This window comes from Myiozetetes cayanensis, unplaced genomic scaffold (assembly GCF_022539395.1).
Source record: "Myiozetetes cayanensis isolate MyiCay16 unplaced genomic scaffold, myiCay2020 scf7, whole genome shotgun sequence".
NCBI lineage: Eukaryota > Metazoa > Chordata > Aves > Passeriformes > Tyrannidae > Myiozetetes > Myiozetetes cayanensis.
In genome coordinates, this window is record NW_026087964.1 from 2,528,179 (window position 1) to 2,550,517 (window position 22,339).

A 22,339-nucleotide genomic window follows, 5' to 3' on the forward strand; every position below is an offset into this window, starting at 1 on the left:
TATAAAGTTTCTACATTATTTCTAAGAATTAGCTACTGGGTAAGAGATTGTCTCGTAGCAGTGCCCAGCAGGAGGTAAAAGCTGCAGTGCTGACTCCATGGGTAGGTCCCTAATTTGGCTGGCCAGGCAGACAGTTCAGTACATGTAACACTGGAGTCCCAGCATGTGTGGGACCCAGGACAGCTGGCAGCTGTGGGAGGGAACTGAGGGCCTGTGCTGCGATTTTGGGGATGTGTGAGGAAAGCTGAAGGTCCCGTGGTGTGGATCAGAAAACACCAGGAGTGTTGCAGGAGATTATAGAGATGAGGAGGAACGAGGGAATGATACGGTTGGGATTTGTATGGCTGGGCCTCTCAAACTGTGGGCTGTCAGGATGACTGCCAGGGAACAGCTTGTTTTGGAGGTGATGGGCTGATTTGCAGTGGGGGGAGAGGAGCACAGGAGCTCCAGGGTGTGGGAGAAGACACACAAGGAACAGCAGAGGAAGAAACTGGTGGCACTGCAGTCATTAAAGGAGAGAAGGGACTGAGGTGGGATGAGACAAAAGGCCAAACCAACAGCACTTAGGAACAGGTACGGAAAGCAAAGTTCAGTTACTTCAGCTTGGTAGGCCAGAGGGGTGGAGAGAGGAGGTAGCAGAGGAGAAGTTTAAACACTGGTTCATCCAGATGGGGTAGAGACCACACAAGGGAAGTGGAAAAAGAGACTTGGACAAGGAATGATCTTGTGGTGTGGGCAGAGGGACGAAAGATTAGCCTTGGGTTTGTGTATAGCGTGCAGGAGGGATTTGGCAACAGGCTGAGCACAGGGATGAAGGAAGGCAGGAATCAACCATAACTTGAATTACACAGGAAGCTTGGATGAGGGGGAAGCGAGAAGCATTGTCTTCAGCAGGGGAGAGGAACTGAGAGAAGAGATAGAGGATTGATGTGTGTGTTTGAATTAAATCAATTGTATTCAACCCTGATCCAAGGCCAAGTGAAGTCAGTAAGTTCAAGAGACTATTTGAAATATCTGTGCAAACATTTTGTCTTCAAAACCCTGAGTATGCTCTACAGAAATGCCCAGACATCTTTTGTCTTCCATTTGTAGGGTGTGCCCAGAGGTTAAGTGATCCCAAGCCACATAGTAAGTCACAGCAGTGACAAGACTGGCTTCCAACATTCCTTGAAACAGTTTTCAGTGTGGTAGACCATAGCAGTAATAAATGTCCATATATGCACATAACACACCACAAGGCAAATCAGTGAAACTCTCCATCTCCAGTTTAGGGGGAGCACATCACCTTCTTAACTATCCCTTGCTCTGCATATGCAAAATTATTGCACAGTTTCCTTCCCTCACAGCACTTTTTTCTCTTTTTTTTTGTCTCTATTTTTATTGTCCGCAACTAATTCTTTATTCTAGTGATGCTGTAAACTGTTTTTTTCTTCGGGATTTAGTGACTTTCTCTTACCAGCACAAACTGAGGAAATGAGTATCAATCATTCAGTGATTATTTGCAGGAAATACAAGCGTGAGATAGCAGCCAGCCCAGGCCAAGAAGGAAGGACAGCACTGCGGTGCTCTTTTTAAGGAGAGCCAAAAATATTATTCATGTGCTCAGCTGTTTTCTGAATATTGTGGAGCTTTCTTCCTTTTGTGAGCTCTACCTTCTCAGGATGAGGTCCTGCTACCATTGAACTTGGAGTATTTGCAGTTAGCCTCAGTGAGAACAGGATCAGGCCATTGTCTGTGTGTTGTCTGTCTGTCCTTGCCTTAACCCCTGCTGCTGTTTGGGAAGATGCTGCCAAGGGACAAAAACACTTTTGGTTTCCCAGATTCTCTCTGAGCGTTCGTGTCTGATCCTTGCAGATAGCACAGCCCCCGTGGGTGGAATAAGTTGGGAGCTGGCTGTTTGCAGCAAAGCTTTTTGAAGCCAGTGTGAAGCCTCCGTAAAATATCAGATCTCCTCACTCAGTAGCTGCTTTTCTGAAGTCTTCATCGTGCTCCAGGTTCTGCTAAGCTGTGCTACAGTGAGCACGATGAATAGCAGGCAAATTGCCTTCGGTCACTGCTTTGGAAATCAAGATGTGTGTTGGCTCACTCCATTCTTTCGTAAACACCTTCCTGAGCTCTGGGAAGTGCCGTGGAACACCATATCCCAGAGTGTTAATTTTTAATGTGTTCTGCATGTAATGGACTTGACTGTAATTATGAGTCCCACGGCGCACACTCACTGCTGGCAGGGTGGGAAAGGATGACTGCAGGTCCGTGTGGCTCCACAATTAGGGACTGAAATATTGATCATTTTCATTCCCAGCAGCAGTATGGAAACAGTCATATGAATTTAAAGCAAAAGCTTAAGCTTTTTTTGAAGATGGGTACCTGCAAGCCAAGAAACATCCCCCTGCAATCTATTAAATTTAGACTTTGCAGCATCATCCTCCTGCACTGAATAGAACTGACTGAAACCTGGGCAGGGCAAAGTGGTTTTGACAAGCCTGTGCTTATGTCCGGAATAATCCAAGTGAATAAGCATGTAGGCAGTGATGCAGAGAGGAGTTAGTATAAAAAATTCTCAACCTCTTTTTCTCAGTAGTGCTATTTTTAACATACAGATCCTTATTTCTTTCTTACATGAAATCTTGAAGCTGACAGCATCCCTTTGAGACTTGAAAATGAAAGGAAGCTGTCTGAAAGAACAGCAGAGTGGGGATTTTTAGGCCTGATCCTGTTGGTATATCTTGGTTGGCAGATTCTTCCTCCTTTGATGAGCCCAAATTGACTTTAATGAACAGTGCAGGATTCTTCCCTTTATCAGGTTTAATGTAGGATAAGGCCTCAGCATTCAAACCCCTGTGGTAGGAGAACTTGGATCCTGCTTTATTGTCTGCCAGCTTTTCAGAGTATTGAATAGAGGTGGAAGGGATTTTAGACAAATGATTCTCATTTTACCCTGCCTCTGAAAGCAATACTCCTACATTCCAGGTGTCACAGTAGGTTATTTTGAAATCAGATTTTTAATTTCCTTTTAAAAGTGTGGTGGCCTTGGTTTGGTTGTTTTGTTTTGTGTGTGACTTATAAGGTATAAGCTGTGGAGACCATTCTGAAAGGAAATTCAAACCTGAATCCCTGCTCTTCATTCATGTCACTGGCAATAGTTTCTCCGAATTCAGTGATGCAAAATCACTCCTGTACTATACTTAGTGCACTCAAGCTTAAATCAAATCATAACACCTTTTACTAGTGCAAAAAACACATTTAAAACACAGGGGGGGAAAAATAGTTCTCTGTGACAGGAAATCAATTTAATCCATTTATTGTTTATTTGTTTTTTTTTCCCAGGCTTATATTTGGCACACTTTACCCCGCATATTATTCTTACAAAGCCGTGAAATCAAAGGACATCAAAGAATATGTGAGTAATGAGGTTTGTGGCTGTGCTGTGGGTTTGTTTTCTAAGATTGCTCCTCACCACATTGTGAAGGTGTTGCCTGCGATCGGGAGAAGCTCATAAAGCAGTGCAAGGGGCAGACTGGCCTGAAGGTGCTCTGGATGATTGCTGGGCACACATCTCAAACAAGGAGCCTTGGGTTTGTGCTTCTGGCTGCTCAGCTGAGTGGATGTGCTCCCTGACAAGTGTGTGCTGTTCCTCCGGTGGTGCGAGCTGAGCTATATCCAGCCGACTTAAAAGGCATTTGGCATCCAGAGCTTTGTGTGCTCTCCTTTGTTTCTGAAGAGCAGCATAAATCAAAGCCTTTTCAAAAAGCCTTGAAGCTTCAACTGCTCATTCAAAACAAGGATCAGAGGAGGCAACTCGAAGCACATATGACTGAATCCTCAGACAGAAACATCCTGCCTTGCAGAGCGACCTATTTACAGGCAGGTCTGGCAGCTGGGTGTGCTCTCTTGTCCTTTGGCTGAGAAATCTTCCCTGGGCCCCGGTTTCTAAAGGCATATTGGGGCCATCAGGGAGAGTGAGGTGTGGGAGAATCAAAAGCGCTTGCATCCTCTTGGGGTCCTGTAGGATTTATAGTGCCCTTCACAACCTGAGCTCTGTTGACTTCCTTGAACCCAGCTCAGCCTCCAGATCTTGACTCTTCAATCCTCTCAGGATCCCAGGGATGTCAAGCCCATTTTCTCCTCTGGATGACAGCATAGATGGTTATCCCATCAAGTCCTTAGTGCAGGCTCAAACTGGGACTCATTGTGGCTGCTGAGATTTTTTTTTTTTTTTAATCATTCTCCTTCTTCAGAAACTTATTTTGGATATTTTGAGGGTCATAAGTGTTACAGAGCACAGCAGATACTTGAAGCAAAATATCCCTTCAGTCCTTGCAGATCCTGTGCTTCTCAAGGTCTGTACAGTCTTTGCTTGAAAATGCTGGAGAAGTGCATGAGTATCCCCAAGCAGTGTCTGCCACTGATATTTAATGTTTCCATAGTCCCTTTCCAGAAAGTGTTTTGCTGAAGGGTCCAATTCCTGTTGGAAATTCAGTTGTGGAAGAGGAACTCACATCAGACACATGGGGTCATGACCCAAGTGTGAGAGCAGCTGATCTAAGACCTGGTCTGCACTTAACAATGGATTTCAGTTCAACACACCAGTTGTGGCTGTATGTCCATTAGGGTTCAGTTAAAAAAAATAATAAATGAAGCGGTAGTTTACACTGACAGAGTAAGAGCCTTCATTTATTAGTCAAGACTTATGTCACTTCAGGATATTTTATTTTCTGCTTGGTAGTAGTCATTTTGATAAATGTTGTTTTAGGCTGATCCAAGGCCATCCACACCAGGTCTTGGTTTGTGTTTTAAAGTTTTGCTGGCAGTAGTGTCTGAGAGGCCCCGAGGCTCTGAGGAGTTGCAGTTATGTGAAAAGCCTGGCAGAAGCTGCCCTGGGAAGGCAGTGCTCTCGGGCATTTGGCAATGCCAATATTGCTGTAACACTAAATATAAATATAAATCCCAGGAGAGCAGTTATGTAGCTGAGTGACAGGTGCACAGGAAATAATTCCAGTACCTACAGGGAGATGGAGAGAGAATACAGGTACTGTATTCTCCTCACTGTCTTGAGGAGAATGTGCAAAAGGCATTTCTGAGCTGGTGAGGTCCAGATTTGTTGACATCTCCATCCTCCCTTCCCCAGAGCAACACCTGGTGTAGGTATGCTGTTTGTACTGCCTTCTTTCCAGCCTTCCCTCACTCTATGGCAGTTATCTCAGCCTTAGATAACACAGTCCAGTTCTCTAATTCATGGATTTTCATGGGTTTTGCTTCCTTAAGCTTTCTAATATTCCAGCAAAGCTGCTTAGGGAACTCCATTTTCGAGTATACCTAATTAAACAACAATTTTCACTTAAATTAACAACCTTTGTCATACTATCTCTTTCCCATCCCAAGAAGAACCAAAACTATTTACATCAGAATAGTTGAGCTGTGCTTCTAAATGCCATTTAGTGCTCAGAGACAAAACACTCCAGATTCCTGAATTCCCCAGGATGCTGCAGTTCACCTGACCAGGTCTCCAGAGACTTCTGTAAGGACAGAGTCAGGCTGCTCTTCTTTTCCTCAGACCAGTCCTAAAGGCCACAGTCACCTTCCCAAGGGTTGTGTAAACCTGATATATGTTATGTGCTGAAGTGAAGGAAACTCTGGCACCTTCAAGTCCACAATAATTGCTAAATACTCATGAGGTGGGGGGGTAAGAATTTCTGTGAGAGTTTTTCTGTGCACTTGTGCCTGTAAGAGATGGTTTGAGGCCACTGGGGAAAAATGAACCAGCTCCTGTTTTTGTTTCCCAGGTCAAATGGATGATGTACTGGATCATATTCGCGCTCTTCACGACAGCAGAGACCTTCACGGATATCTTTCTTTGCTGGTGAGCACCGGGGGGGGGAGGATCTTTGGCATGAGGTGGAAAGGAAATGGAAATGTTTACAAGGGAGAAAAAAGAGACACAAAAGTGCTCTGACTCCTGAAGACAGGGTTAGCAGCTTCAGGTGCACAGAGGTGTTCTGTCTGGAGGAGCCACACTTCCTTTCCCAGTGCTGCCATAGGAAAATCAGGAAAGAAGTGGAAGTGCTCAGTGATATCTCATTAGTGAGAAACCATCCTAGGAGTCTCAGTCCCTTCCTGTCAGAGAAAGGCACAGCTGATTGCTCAGTTGGATGCTTGCAGAGGTCAGCACATAAAAAGTGGCTTTAGCTACAGTATCCTACAGTAAATACACAGACTATGGGGTCAGGCACAAACAGCCCTGCAGCACAGGATTTTGTAGGTTGCTTTATGGGTGGTGTTCCTGGGATGTTTTGTTTGATTAGGCTGGGTTTATGGTTTGATGGAGGACAGTTAGCAGTCCATACTGATATGGGCTTTCTGGTGCCAGTGAAAGGATTCCTGGTTATTTGTTAAGATGAGAGCACATCAATGCCCAATTATCAGATTCAGTTCCTTAAATTTGGATGCTCAAGTTTGGAAGTGTTTGTTGCTTGGTTGCTCTTTTTAGCAAGGCCCTTCTAGTGGAAACCAGTGAGATCAATTAGACTTCAGGATGAAAATTTAGCTGCAGAGCATGGCCCTCACTTACAAGCTGTTCTTGCATTCCTCCAGTGAGTCTTGCAGACAAAGGGAATGGGGGGTACTTGGCAATGTGTCAAATATGTTGAAAAGGAGATAAAAGGCATTACTGTCTATCTAATTTGCATGCAGATTAGATAGACAGTATTCTATCTGTGTTCATCTGGAACTTTGGTTTTTGGAGGATGTATTATGTGGTTCTCTCAGGAGTTGTGACAGAGGGCTTGCCCAGCCTGTGAAATCAGGTGTGCTGTAGAGATCCTCAGTGATCAGGAAGGCCAATCTGGCACATCCATGCTCAGAGTGGAGCATCCCAGAGGCCCACTGGATCAGACCTGGCTGGCTCAGTGACACTCCTGTGTAGCACAGCAGGAGCCTGTCTGGGTCCAGCTGGGCTGGACCACTGTCATCACAGGTCTCTGTGCTGCTCTTGCTGGTCCCTGCCTACAAAGGGTAACAATTGTTCATCACACTGCTGGCAGCAACATGCCTGCCCACGTGAGGATGCTGCTGGCTGGCCAGTATTGAGCTCTGGGCTTTGCCCTCCAGAAAAGAGTCTGGATAGTTTAATCTCAGGGTGTCCCTGACTTCTTGTGACAGCTAAAGCATGACCTGTTGTCAGTTAGTGTCCTCTTGTAGTTCTTGTAGTTCAGTTTCAGTCAGATAAGTGTTATCTTAAAAGCAGAAGGGCAGAGAGATGAAACGTACCTAAATATGTCAGTGAAATATTGATTTGCTGGTTTGGTCTTTGCTCCCTCACAATGACTGGGGATACTGTGACGGCAACACCAGTGCTTTTTGCATGTAGAAAGCTTCTCTTATCACACCTAGAGTCTCTTCCAGACCATTAAATAATGGTCCTGATAACCAAGTAAAGATTCACCCCCATGCTTAGTGGAGATGTGTGCAAAGGTGAGTGAATGTGTTCTGGTCATTGCAACCTTTGTCCTGAGCTAAACTGGCCAGTCCTTTCCTATGCTGAGCACCTCTAATTAAGGGCAGTGGTTAAATTGGGAGTGGACACTAAAAGCTCTTTTTCTTCCAGGTTTCCATTCTACTATGAACTCAAAATAGCTTTTGTAGCTTGGCTGCTGTCTCCATACACCAAAGGCTCCAGCCTCCTCTACAGGAAATTTGTCCATCCAACGCTGTCTTCAAAAGAAAAGGTAATCACAGGTGCCTTGGTCCTTTCTGGGTGGAGCAGAACTACAGTGTGTTTACTCCAGTCTCTGTATCAATCATTGTCATGGAAGACTGGGAGTTGCAGATTGTCTTCCTGCATCATTTGATCAACTCCTTTTGGTTGGTGTTTTTGTTCTTCGTGGTTGTTGTGTTTTAAAATCCTGGCATTGTTTCAGTGCACTCACATTATTAACTCATCTTCGTGCACTTGAACTTGGGAGGGAGGGGGATAAAAATACCTCCTGAGCTGCTTTGCACGTACTGGCTGAATATAACTGGAGAGCTGTGTTGTGGCTGGATGTGACAAATAGAGAAACAGGGTCTGGCAGCCAGGACTCCTCAACTTTGTTCCCAGCTCTGCCTAAAACCGTGAGCAGCAATGAGACAAACAGCCCAGGCAGTCTAAAATGGGCTTAGCAAACACATGCCTGGCTGGGAGACATAATATGTTGAGGTCCTGGGTTAAAAAGTGTCTTCCTCAAATTATTAATGCTAATTATGGGAGGGGGACGTTACAGCTTGGATTATTTGCCTGCCTAGGAGATTCCTGTGGCTGTGAATGGGCTGTTGTCAGGCAGATCCATTTGGCTCATGTGAATACATGGGCCAAGTATAGCTCTTGGTCACATATCAACATGCAAATTACTGAGTTTTTTACATTGGCAGCTTTGGAAATGAAAGCTCTGTTTAGCCACAGGCAGTGCATGAACAGCTGTATCTCAGTTCTGTCCAAGAAGGACAATGGGGGTCAGTCCCTTGTCTCTCTGCTTCCTGTGAACTTCTGCTTACACTTCTCACAAGTAGTCTCATCACTGAGCAGCCAACAACTCCTCACAGCCTCCAGTCCCCCACTAACCCAGCAATCCAGCAGCTGAGTGCTGAAGTCACTGCCATCCTTATCATCCAGACCCCTGTGTTGGGAGGGAGGGAACTTCTATGACCATTACACTGTATAATCAGCAGCATCAAAGTCCAGAAGCTCTGGGCCTACCAATTCCATGGGCATCTGAAAGTGGGCACTGCAGTGATTGCAGAGATGTCTTGGATACTTCTGAGACCACCAGTCCTGGACACAGGGCTATGCAGCTTCAGCTGCCCAGAGCCATCATATGATTATTTTTAGCTATGGGGCAATCCAGTTTGTCTTTAGAGTCCATAGTGTTCAAGTAGCTCCTGGTCCATGCTGTCCAAGTGGATCTCTTGCTCCCAGGACTTGGGTAGTTGCACTGTGCAAGTTTATCACAATTTTGGGTCCCAAATTTCCATTCACAGAATAAAGAGTTCCCAAAGCCTGCAGTGGGAGTTCCTGTTCCCCTGCAAACCTTTCCTCTTTGCAAACATTGACTGTGAACTTCTCTCCAGCCACGGTGGAGGAGATGGAGGGTACCTACTCCTCCATAAAAGCTGACCTGGCTCTGCCAAGAGTTTGAGGCTGGGAGCACAGTCTGAACTTGTCCTGCTTGTGCTTATTTTTTGTTTGTTTTGCTGTCTGCTGTGACAGGAGATCGATGACTGCCTCATCCAGGCAAAGGACCGGAGCTACGATGCCCTTGTGCACTTCGGGAAGCGGGGGCTGAACGTCGCGGCCACGGCAGCCGTCATGGCAGCGTCAAAGGTAACAGTGCGGGCCAGCATGGTGACCCCTTAACATCTCATCTGCATCCACTGCCAGCAGCAGCCACGGTGTGCAGGGGGTTTTGTGTAGTGACCTGTAATTTATGTGTAATTCTGAAATTTCATGAAGACTAAAAGCTCACCTGCAAGGCTTACACACAACATAACCGGTGTGTAATTGTCTGCAGATGTGTGTACATAAGAGTGAATGCGAAGTGGCATCAGTTGCTTTTGAGGAATGGGTAGATATTGTGTGAGGGGGTCTCATCTAAAGGGGTGTGTCCTGTACTCTGTTCCTGGCTTAGAGCCAAACCCAGAAAATAGCTGTTATCTCGCTTCTTTGCTTGCATAAAAGCCGCAAGGACTCTATAACTGCATTTTGTGGTCCTGCCCTCTGGCCATGGGCTGTCATGGTTTAGGGTTGATGTGCACAGTGACTATACCCTTGTGTTTGGGAGTGAGACTTGCATAAAAGACATGGCTACAATGCCTGTTTCAAAAGGATCGTAGAAACACATGGGCAAGGTGGGTACTGGGATGAGGAACAGTGTGAGAATGGGAGTTGAAGGAAATTATTTTGCTCTGCTAACTACTTTTCATATCACCTCAGGCATATAATTTTTGTATGTCGTGGCCTTTCCTTCTGCAAAATTCATAATACATCCTTAGGAGGCCAAATATCATAAAGTCTATAAAGCTTGTTAAATGCAAGGTATTATAGAAGTGGGGAGCCCAGGGGGTGTGGGCTCACAAGGATATGGCAAACCCAAAAATTGTCTCCCTTTTCCCTGCCAAGCATCATGCAGACTGTGGTTGCCAGGCCTGGTACAGTTCTTCTCCTGAACTGTTGTTCTTCAGTGGGGAGGCTCTGCTGACCCAGGGACTGCTAAATAGTGCAAACCCAGACTGAAACCTGGGATGAGCATGGAGCCAAGGAAGAGCTGTGTGCCTAATATATACACCCAATAAAACCACATTTGTGTGATGCCTCCATGGCACTTAACACTTTTGCTGCTGCCATGGAAGCCTGAAGAAGTCACACCATGGACATAAATAGGCTCTGGGAATGCCTGTTTTGCAGCACTGCTTTTGCTCTGAGCCCCTTCCTAAGAGGGGTTGCAAACTCTCTGTGCTAGAGCTGTTTTTAGGACACAGTGAGAAACTGTATGTGAATCCCAATGGAATTCTGGCTCCTGTTGGGGTAGCTCCTGAATATGAGAAGCTCAATAGTAACCTAAACCCACAACACCAACCTGTTCCTCCATCAGGACTGCAACAGTGTCTTCATCAGCTGTTCAGCTGGAATGAACAGTCAGCACCACCTTTTTTCTTCCCACTGTTTTGCTTTTCTGGTGTTTTTCTTAAGAATCTCCCTGCCTTGAAATGTGACTCCAGTGGCAATGGAGAGAAGGGGGAAGAGTTTCCATGGTATAAGGAAGCTGTTGTCTTGCATGAGTTGATGAAGCTCCCCATTCAGTGGTGGAAGAAAGCAACCCTGTGACTTGTGTGGTATTGTTACATTGCCAGCCCAACTGGAGAGAAAACTGTTAAGATACTGCAACCTGTAAATGGACCAGAAGAGTCTTTCCCGCACACTATTTTGGGGAGGGGAAAATGACATGTTAATAAGACTGAGAGGTTGTTATTGAATAGATTGATTGACTTTTACACCAAAGCAAGGTGTGTGTTCATGTATTTCCTTCAGCCTTGACATTTAAATTGAGTGTCTGAGAGAAAATAGGACTCCTGGCTTCCTTCCCTGCTTCGGCTTGTGGTCTCCAACAAGTTGCTGGTTTCTGTGTGCCTCAGGGTGCAAACCCAACAGAGAGGGTGAGCCAATCTGACAGCTTTCCTCCTCCAAAATGGGGTAATGCTCCTGCCCCCAGCGTGCACCAGCACTGTGAACCTCCTCAGATTATCTCTGATGTGTCTCAAGTGCCTGAACCAGCACAAGGGAAGGGATGGAGCTGCATTGTGAGGAGCATGGCCAGAGGAAAGGAAAGCAAGGTCATCCCTTCCTGGCCATGGAAAGCACATGGATTAACTGTGCTGCTCCTGGAACTACACCCTCGATACATTTACACTCTTCACAGAGTGATGGCCAGGAATGGTTAAAGCAGCTTCTGTCCCTTGCCCTTCTCAGACGAAATGTGCTGTCGTTCTGGCAGGGGGCACTGAGCGGTGTGAGTTCCAGCCTGATGTGTGGCAGTGCAGAAGTGCTGAGCTGGGGTTCCTCAGGTGTTCAGGATGTGACTGGGCAGGTGTGGACGTGTCTCCAGGTAGCTGTCCCTGCTGCTGTGGAGGGAGCTGTTTCCCAGAGAGGAGTGACACAACAGGCATGTGTGGGAACAGTTTCTGTTGCCCTGGTTTTCAGCTGCTGTCAAATATGTCAACGCCCTTACTTGCTCACTTGAGGAGATGTAACAGAGCCAGATCTTCCTGCCTGAGAGAAGTTTAAGTGACTAATTATCTGGAAAACACTTTAAGGAGGCAGATGCCAGACCAGACTGCAGTGCTCTCCTTAGGGGGAAGTTTACATGGAGGGAGGAAATAGAATGCTATTTCTAAGGCTTATTGTGACTTTCCCAGTGCCAAGGTTTAAGGGTATCCAGCTAGTCTGTGGTGAGTGTTGAGTGTAGATGGGAAAGTGAGTCCTTCATTTGGTTCATTTGGTTTAAACCTTCAAAGGATTGTGTTAACACTGGAACCTCTACAGATGACCATCTATTGAGAAGCACTGAGCTCCTGCAGCTGCCATGGAAAACATGGCTTTTACCAGCAAGTGAATGTGAGGATTATTTCCTGCTTCACTTGGATTAATGGGTGAGGAAAAGATGCTTTTATATTCAGAAATGGACTCTCAGACTTTGCAGATCAGCATCTTCTAGTGGCAAATCACAGCTGCTGGGCTGAAGGGATACTCTGTACAGACCTGTTTTCAGTAAATTAGCTTAAATCTAAAGGCTCCTGTGCCTGGAGATGAGTCTCCCACTGTGCATAGCCCTGTCCTGTCCTTTCTGCCTGAGCTGTGGTAACTGATCTTCTTGTGCTCCCACAGGATCCATAATAATCTTTTGTCTTTCATGATAAGATCTTTGGGCAAGGCCCATCTCTCCATTCTTTTTATCTGCTATATTTTTTTAATCCATTCTGTTTATCTGTCGTTTTTATTCATGCAGCACAATGCGTCTGGCTCTCTGATTACCGTTTGTGTGTGACATGCTGCTACTTAGATATTTACTGCAGGCTAAGGTGCTGCAAGCTGTGCACAGCCACACCTTCCTTATCTCTGATCCCCTGGCCCTTTCCCTTTTCTATCTTAAATAGCCTGTGGTTTTAGTTAGCCAACTGCAGGCTTGTCCTTCCCCCTCCTCCTGCTCCCTTCCCCAGCTCTGTTTTGTTTTGAAGCCACAGTTGTGCTAACGCTGGCACAAACCCGTGCCAGTTCATTTTACAGGCTGAGGAGCTGCCAGTGTCCCAAGCACCCCGAGTCTGCCCAGCTGGCTCACTTGGGACCTTTCTCTCACTCTTGAGAGTCTATTTTTGATGCTCACTAAGCAGACAGAGCACTGCATAGCTGGTTTTATTACCCCTGCTAGGGGCTCAGCGCAGATCTTTTCCCTGCCCCCAGCAGCTCAAGTCCCCACCAAGGAGCATAATCTCATTTGGGGCTCTAATCCTGTCCTCATCGCTTGGTGATTCTGTCACATGTGGTGACTTCAAGTGGGTCAGTCCTAAGTGGTGGGATTAGATGACCAGGCAGTAAATCCCACTGCTCTTTTTTGTGTTTTCAGTTATTTCCAGCTAGTTCAGCCATTCCCACTCCCGAATGGCCCTGGGCACTGACTGCCACCATCTTTCCAGCTCACCTCTGGGGAGGAGAGAAGCAGGAAAGGATCCTGCTTTCGGGCCAAAGTGGAAAGGGAGCAGCAGCAAGGCTGTTCCAGCCCCAGTAGTGGGGCAGCTGCAAGGCCCTGGTCAGGCAGTGGATCCATCAGATGTATCCTGGGCGTAAGTGGGATTTTCACAGGCACCAGTCAGGTTTCAGTGTAAGCAGCTGGGACGTGTGTCCACAGCGAGGAGAGGTGCCGATGGCTTGGTGGGAGCACCAACCTTCTCCAACACACTTGTATGTACTGCCTTGCAGCCACCATGCTCCTTGCACTTCCTTGTCCTCCAGCTGTCACCCTGAGCCTCCTATAACCTGCTGCCTTGCCCTGTCCCCAGTCCCCAACTCTTCTATCCCTGCTTGCCTTCCCAGGACCCTGCCCAATCCTAACATTGCCTACTCTGTCTCTACAACCCATCCATCACCAGTTTTACACCCTCCCCCAGCTCTCTGACCCTCTTCTTCAAGCTCCTGGCATTCCCAGATCCTGTTTGAATGTATCCTTATCCCCCACCCTGAACAAACCAATTCTGCCACTCAGGCCAGTGTATTTTCCCATCCTGCTCCCAACCACTTAACCATCCACAGACTGCAACCCCAACTCTGCTTTTCAAAGGAGATGCACAGAAAACATCCCACTGCCAACAGATCAGTGTAACCCAGGGGTTTCTGGCAGCGTTCCTTCCTCTGCCTTTCTCCTGCCCTTCTGTGGGCAGGGCAGGGACTGGTGAGAGCAGCTGGTGCTGTGGCCCATTGCGTGCGCCCTGTGCACAGGGGAGCGGGGCACAGCGTGGCGCTGGCAGTGGGTGCAGTGCCTTGGCAGGAGAAGATAAATGAGGTGGAGGGAGCAGACACGCATGACTGGTGTCAGTGAAAAGCCCATTTGTGCCTAATAAGTCTGAGAAACAGTCCAGGAGCCTTTCATGCGTGGGGAAATGTGGCTTGTGGTGCTGCCGGAGCCAGCAGTCACTGCGGGGATCGCTAAAAGGAGCAGGCACGCGGAGGGGTTCCCTGAGTGCATCCTCCTCCTTAGCTGATGCTCAGGAGTGCAGCCTCAGCACTTCACAAACCACCTGGCTGGGCTGGCATGTCACTCCTGTTCCCACCTTCGGACTCACCTTCCCCTGGAGGCGTTGCAGCTCCACTGCTTTAGGGGCCCATGGCCAAAGAAATTTATCATGAAGTGTCCCCTCTGGATTTGCTGTTTTTTAAACCAGGGCACTGGAAGGGAAATGCTGGTGATGATTTAGGTTTCTTCCTCTGTAGGACAAACAGCATCTTTTAATTATTTCTAGTATCTGGCTGGTGTAGCCATTGCAACTGCCTGAAAGTCAGTATTTAGATCCCTAATTTTCTGTAGGAATTGAGACTTACTTACTGTGGGAATTTGGAGCAAAAACTTAGGTGGGAGAGACACGCTGGCTTTTGTGGCATGGCAGTGGAGAACTGCACTTCTACTTGAATTGGGAAAGGGGGAGGCAGTGGGTGGGGAGCATCCTTTCCTTTAAGACTCTGGATAAAGCCTCTTTGTAAGGATTAGATCCAACTGCTTAGAGGGAGAGTGTTCCTGTGCTCACTGAACACGTGGGAGCACAGTTCTGACCAGCATACTGAGTACTGTGCTGGTGATGGTCACACCGTGTGCCCCGGTCAGTAACACGGCCAAGAGCTGCACAAGTCAGGAGTGATTCAGAGTTCACAGTTTGAGAAGCCTTTGGGAACACATTAGTGTTATCTCAGAGGGGCTGAGCTTGTTGCTTTTGAAAGCAGCTTCCTTTAAAGGATTTCCATTTGGGATCCCAAATCAAAGATCTCATGGCTGAGCTATGTTACGCCAATTAAGAGGAGCCACAAATGGCTTTCTTGAAACATATGGTGGTGTGCCTCTGATCACAGTATTTAGTGAAGTATTCTTGTCAGGGCTGCGATGTATCTTTCATTCTCAAGTCTCTAAGAATCTGTTTTTCACAGACCTATAAAATCCCAGTGCTGTTGGAGCTACAAACCAGGTAGCTGTTCCCAGTTTCCCTTTCTTGTTGGCTCTTTGGTTGGTGTCTCCAAGAAGCAGACAGCGGTCAATGAATGCACAGGACAGCAGAACCAAACAATAAATTTGTACAGAGAGACCAGGCTGGGAGAAACAATAACAAACAGTTCCCAGGAGAGGAAATGAACTGCACAAACAAAAAGGGTGGATGAAAATAAGTTTCCACCATCAACATTAACGTCAGCTGGTTTCCCTTTGAGTCTCTAATGCTGTCTGGCATCTCCAAACCAGGTAGCTGTTCCAGACTAGGCACAGCACACAAGCCCTGGCCATAAATAAGGATATTGCTTGTAGGATATTTGTGTTCATTTGGTGGCAGAAGCAATTTCCTCCTTCACTCAGGACTGCAAAGCTGATGGTTTTACTCAGGGCCTGCCTGCAGCCAGACACAGTGAAGCTTCTGTGTGCAAACTTCTGCTCACTACCGTGAGTAATTCCCCAGTGTTACCCCTACTGCTGGGGAGACCTGTCAGTCACCAGGGCTAAAATGACTGCCATGTATCCCTCAGCTAATCCTTGTCTAAATTAGTCATTAGGCCAGACACTGGGGGTTTCTCCAGTGGGAAGCATCAGTCAAGCGCAAGGAGTGGAGTGGCAGCCAATTGTGTTTATAATTCACTTTACTTTTTACACAAACTTGGTGGGTAACTCCTTGTCAGCCAGGGTTAGGGAGTGGTTTTCTCCATCTCTCTGGGAAAGCTGAGGAAGGGAGAGCTTATGTTCAGAGGTGTAGTCCACAGGTGGGTGTCCCTGCTTTTTATGTGTACGTGAGCCCCAGCACATGGTGCCCAGTGTCATGCTCATGTCTCACCTTGATTACTTATGCTTCAAATAGACCCTATTCTCAAAGCTTTTTTGTGTGTTGCCACAATGGCTCTCTTTTTTCCCTTGCTAGGTCTCTCAGCTCCTTCATTTACCCTTCTATTTGGACCAGAAAAAAGGGCAGGTAATCTGCTGAGTGCTTGCACTAACCCTAACTAATGTCTGCTCCCTGATAGACTCGTTTGAACTGTTTTCAGCTGAGGTTGGTCTGAGGCCACGTGCTGTCTCTGTCTCCTCCCTTCCAGTAGACAGATCCTGTGTGCTGAGCTTCATAAGCCTGTCCTTGAGCTCATCAGCAAAATGCCTTCAAAGTCCTCTGCTGGCAATCAGAGAGAGTCCAGCAGCCAGGCAGGGAGCTTTGTACATGGAAAACACATCTAACTCAGGTGGTTGCTGCTGCTGCATCGGCCAAGCTTCTGTGTTTGCTGTTGTGTTCTCACTAGTGGGTGAAGGGAGCCTGTCTCCCACTGCTGTGAACTGTATGAGGATGGCTGGGGTTGCAGTGGAACTTGTGAGGACAGATGTGGTTGGGGCAGTCCTACTGACATCCTGGGAACATGAACTACACCTTGTAGTGGACATTGGCAGGACAGAGGCTGTAACGTGCATGCAGACATGTCTGCTAGTGTGGAAGAGAACCACTAACCACAGGTACAGCAGAAAGAGAGGAGAACATTAACAGGTTTAGTGTTGTGCTGGAAGTGTGCTGAGTGTGACTTAGTGTTCCCTTGCTTGTCCATTAACTGCTGATCCTAAGATGCAAAAGGCCAGGAGGTGCCATCCTGCATTAACAGTGATTGTATTAAAAGCTTCTCTTTTGTGACTTGGCAGCTTTTGATTCCTGATTTGTTTTAGTTCAACATGCTGTGTCATAGTTTCCACAGCTGCAAAATGGAATTTGTAGGTGTTAGTGCTGTTTTGAAGCCTAAATAATATGTACAGAATTCTTTCTTATTCTCAGGCTGAAGGAATGATAAAATCTAGACACTGTTATATGTTTATATTTAGATTATATTTAGTGGGACTGTTATATAAATGGCAAATTTTTAAATTATGTGCTTACATTTATTTCCTTTAGCTTTAGCTACCTATGTATGTGGAGTATTTATCATGAATAATTCCCTTGGATGTAAACACAGTTTTTCCTATACTCCAAAATGCATCTCCCTCTAAAAAGCTTTACTTCATGTATGAATGCAGAGAGTAATAATAGGTGAAGAAATTAAGACAGTTCCAGCTCTTTCTGATGGAGTACCATTTACAGTGCCTGTCGCTATGCAATGTCAGTTGTTTGAAAGGATCAAGATTTCTGGTCCAGGCAAATACAGTTTACATCGGTGTTTGTGCTCTGGACCCACTGAACTTGATGTTTGTTTCTGGAGATGATGATGATGTCTGCAACGTGTAGAGGAAGGCAGTGTGCAGGTTGCTGGGTTTGGAAGCTCAGTGTCCTGTCCTACTCTTTAAACCAAAAGGAGAGAACGTGCTAGATTTGGGTAAGGAAGGAATGTCTATACTATATCTGTCATTTTGACTAAAGCAGGCAGATGTATCTAATTTAGTTTTAGATTAATTACTCTGCCACATGAATGGGAGGTTTAACTTCCCTTAGAATCACAGATGAACTTCTGCAGCTCAAATGTCCATGTCTTGGTGGGCAATGCCCCAGTACCTCTGGTGGTGTTCTGCATCTAAATAAGGTTGATACCAAGTGATAGCAGTGACTGGGGAGTGATATTACCGTGCCCTTTTTAGTATTTGTCTTTTATCCTATCCAGTAACACCGAGCTCTGGCCCTGAGAAAAAGAGCACTGTCCCTGAATGGACCTTGTGAGGTTGGTAGATCCTGAGGGAAGAAGAGGCAAAGGAAGCCTGAAGAGCTCTGCTTTCAGTTTGAGCTGTACCTTCACTTATGGGGTGAACTTCCAGACAGGCAAGAAGGTGAATTTGGTGACTTGTGGTCACCATCTAGCAAACTCACCGTCTACAAAATCAGAATTGCAGTGGGGACAGTCCTAGGAGAAGCTGGGTGAGGTAGAAGCTGAGTTTAGGCAGGGAGTCTTGTGCTCTGGGAGATGAAAGCTGGGTCTTCCAGCACCTTGTCTTGCTTGTGTCCTCTACAGTCCCCAAAACAGGGGTCCCACGCTGCCAGCCCGGTCATCCTGACAGGGTAGTTGGTGTTCCATGAGGGGAGAGAGAGGTGGTGTCATCCACAGTCCCACAGCCCTCCCAGTCCCCATTTTCAAAGGCTGTATAATAACATTTTGCTGTTTTGCTGCTGACACAGCTGCTGTCATGATATTGCTGCTGTCACACTCTCTAGGACAAAACTGGCCCGGATCTGTGTGGACATGCTGCAAACATGACTGTGGCCTGCAGCCTAGGCATAGCTTCAGGACCTGGATCCTCTCTCTGGGCAGACACTCTGTACTGAAATTCCTGGGATATCTCTCATGTTTGTAGCAGTTGGAAGAACACTGACATGATGACGGCCAAGACAGTAAATAAAAACCCCCAAAACAGCTGCTCTTCATCTTCCACGTGATTGTTTTAATAGAACACGGCCCAAGACGTGTGCTGTGCTAAATGTGCTGTTCTGAAATAAAGCTATTAAGTTGTTCTTTTCTTTTGCTAGTAAATAATAAGTCTTATTGTGGAATAATAAGTGTTAAGTTGGATAAAGTCGTCATTTCTAAAACATTTAGCTGCAGCAATGCAAACCCTCACAGTGCTGGCTTTTAAATGCTTGTGATTTCGTATACAGCAGCTGCTTATCTGACAGGGAAATTAAGGTTGGTAACAACATTTTCCATTTTGCCCTGAAACCATCTGGATTCTGGTAATTTCTGTCATGTTTCTATTTTGGATCAGGTAAAAATGTGGTAACTGGGAGAGAATTGTGTTACATTGCACCCTAGGAACAATTAAATCAAGTCTATCCTAAAAAGACTGAAGGTGCAGAAATTGGAAAAAAATTAAATTAAAGGGAAGCCTGCAGGTTTTCACAGCTGTTCAGTGCCCTCACTCAGCCCAGGCATTTGCTCTTCCTGCCACTGCTGAGAATTGGAATGGTCGAAACAGTAACAGTAGTATTTTGCTATTATCTGTGTGGTAGGCAACAGATTTTATTTTTGCTGTTAGAAACTCAGGTTAAATTAAAGCAAAAATTAGGAAAAGACAATTTTAATTCTTTTTTTTTTTTTCCTTGGAGGAAGTTGAAGTTGTTTAGTAGAGCTGCTGTGAGTTTGTGCTCAAGGCTGTGGCTTTGTATTATGCGCTGATGTAACGGACCCACAGATGACAGGCACATATCAGGCCCTTGCTTCAAAGCTCTCCCTGGGGCCTTTGATCACTGTGTGCCGCTATATCACGAGTTGCAATGCAAGGATATTAACATATCTCCTTCATTTTCCCTGCAAAAGGGTGTGTTGGTGTCAACTTCCCTGCCAGGTTGGTCTGACGCGTGAGCCTCGTCTCTACCCTGACTCGTGTCCACACACGTAAATCACTGGAATGAAGTGGAATTCGGGTTAGCTGGCTCAGCAGAGCAGCTGGAGGAGGTTAAAAGCTTGAGCACTGCTGACACTTGAGCTGGGGGTGCAGGAGGAATCCAGCACTCGGGTTACAGCAGCTCATCAGTTGCTAACCCTCTGGCTTTGCTGGGCCAGCCATTCTGCAACAGCAGAATATTATTTAGTGGTCTGATTGCTCTCAGCTTGCCCTCACTGGGCAAGTCATGAGACTGCAGAGGTAGGATGTCTTGTGTTGGCTTTAAATCAGTCACTAAGAACAGGGTGGCTCTACAGGAACTCAGTGCAAACTCCAAAACCCATCCAGAACTGCACTGAGCTCTGGGCAGCTGAGATCACACCCAGCTGAGCAGCCATGCAAGCAAACTTCATTTGAAGAATAGATGTACCTTAAACTGGCCTAAGAGGATTAATTTGAGATTCCTCTTGGAGTGAGAACGTATTCCAAGACTGGCTCAGCCACTGGCAGGAGTAGCCTTTAAAACTCAGGTATTAACTCATGTGGCAGGTTGGAGGATGTGATGGCAGAGGTGACAATTAAACAAAACAGAAGTTCCCAGGAACTCCACTGCCAAGCATCTAAAATCAGCAACATAAAATGTCTTGCTATACAAGCAAAGAAGCCCAGTCCATTTACAACACTTTCAAAAGAAAAATAGGCTAAATGGGAAAGAGCAAGGCAAGTCTACTGCTTCTCTGTAACAGTCTGCAGGAAAGCAAAATGCAAAATCCCATCCCTGGAAGTGTGCAAGGCCAGGCTGGATGGAGCCCTGAGCAACCTGGCCTAGTGGAATGTGTCCCTGCCCATGGCAGGGTGGCTGGAACTACGTTATGGTCCCTTCCAACCCAAAGCATTCTGTGATTCTGTGAAATGCTGCCAAAGACAGAATACACAGAGAGATCTTAGGAAAGCAGAGGTTCAGTAAGACTGATTAAAAAATCTACTGCTGGTGCTTTGGGACAGCACTGAAGTTACCCTTGGGTGCTGGTTGCTTCTGGCCGATGCAGAAGAGCGCTGTAGTCCAGGATGTGGATGAGGTTAAACTGATGTGCTATGGAGTTGAGAAGGGAGTTTCAACCCATTTTTCTTATACAAAAAGCTTCAGGCTGAACAGTTGGGAGATGACTGGTCTGCCAGTTTTCTTGAATGCAGAAAGTGCAGAGTGACCCAGTGGCTGTAGTTGTAAGCACTTGGTGCCTTGTCTACTTACGCTCCCTAGAAGTAAATGCTAAGGAATTTATATGGGATTAGAGGCACTGATTTTCCATTACTGCACATGTGAAGTTTCTGAAGTTGGTAAGTCAGCAGGTAAATTGATGCATTTGCTTCCGACTGGATCAGTGCCAGTGCACTAAGGGACAGGTAGTGTTGCCTAACAGCTTTAGCAAGGAATGTGTCCAGTCTTGCCTTAGACTGTAGATGGTCAGGATGAGTCCTATCTATGTGCCTTAGAATCAGGCTCTGTGGTAATTTCAGTATTTTTTTCAAGACTGTATGCTGAGAGGTAACTTTCAGATCCTCCTTCCTTAACAACTTATTGAAACCTAAATGTATTTTTTATTACTTATGCAATTTGTATTCTGGATGTCACTTGAGGTAGCTTAAAGACCCTTTATAATCTTAACAATTCTGATTCTTTATGGATTGAATTTTCTGACATTCCTAGTATGAGGGTCACAGAATACTTAAAGCCAACTTTTTGATGGGATGTGGTTTTAATGAAAGGTGTCTTCTAACCATCCCATCCTTTACAAAGAACAGTTATGTTCCTTTCTCCAAGGAATGTGTTTGTTACCTGATTGAGAACTAGTATAAAAAGAAAGAAAAATGTTTGTGTTAGTTTACTTCTTCCTTAAGCTGCATGAAAAAAAAAAACCAAACTACTGGAATATTTCTTTGCATATAACAATATCTTTTTATTACTTCAAAATTTCAAACTTTCTGTGCCCTGGAAATACTGTGTATGGCTGAGAACAGCTGGGTGAATATCTTCAGAGGTGTTTAAAAGGGAGTAATTTTGATGCAGGCCATTTCATTGTGATTCTGAAGCGAAGCACCTGTTTGGCTCAGATTCTGATGAAGAAAAGTACCTGCTAGAAACATACAACAACATGTATGTTTCTAGCTCCTTTACATGTGGCCAAGGCTGCTCTAAGATCAAATGACTGCACTGAAGAATCAGAGATGCTCACCACAGAATCACTCCAAAAGGAAGAGCAAAGAGAGGGAAACGATGCTTTTAACACTCATTTTTGTCCTTTCTAGGTTACTAGACCAGGCACTTTTTTTTTCCTTTTCCTATTGTTCTGATGGATTTCAATAAGCAAGGGAGAAAAGAGGCTCAAAGTACGCTGTTGGATCTAACTTTGTGTTCTTTACTTGCTTGTTCAACCAGGGACAGGGAGCCCTGTCTGAGAGGCTACGGAGCTTTAGCATGCAGGATCTGTCGACGATCCGCGGAGACAGCAGCAGCACCGTTCCTCCCTCGGTCACTGTACGAACAAGTAGCAAACAGAGCCACCCAAAACCATCCAGAAGTGCATCAGAAGGCACTGGCAGCTCAGGTAAGTGCCAGTGTTATTTTCAGTGTTGTGTTGTGTGGAATATCACACCGTCCAATGAAGTCATGCAGTTGGCAGGAACAGACAGAAACAGACACTGCAGGCAGCGCATACCAGGATTCACAGGACACAGAC

General features: G+C 45.9%; 1 protein-coding gene across 2 annotated transcripts in view; it reads left to right on the forward strand.

The window, feature by feature from the left end:
- The window catches only part of REEP1 (receptor accessory protein 1), a 65,112-nt gene that overhangs the window by 21,693 nt on the left and 21,080 nt on the right, over positions 1–22,339 (forward strand). For both annotated transcript variants that reach the window (XM_050338108.1, XM_050338107.1), the window contains exons 2-6: positions 3,328–3,400; positions 5,784–5,860; positions 7,604–7,724; positions 9,242–9,355; positions 22,039–22,207. In XM_050338108.1, coding sequence (XP_050194065.1) covers positions 3,328–3,400; positions 5,784–5,860; positions 7,604–7,724; positions 9,242–9,355; positions 22,039–22,207 — 554 coding nt within the window. The remainder of the gene's footprint in view (positions 1–3,327; positions 3,401–5,783; positions 5,861–7,603; positions 7,725–9,241; positions 9,356–22,038; positions 22,208–22,339) is intronic.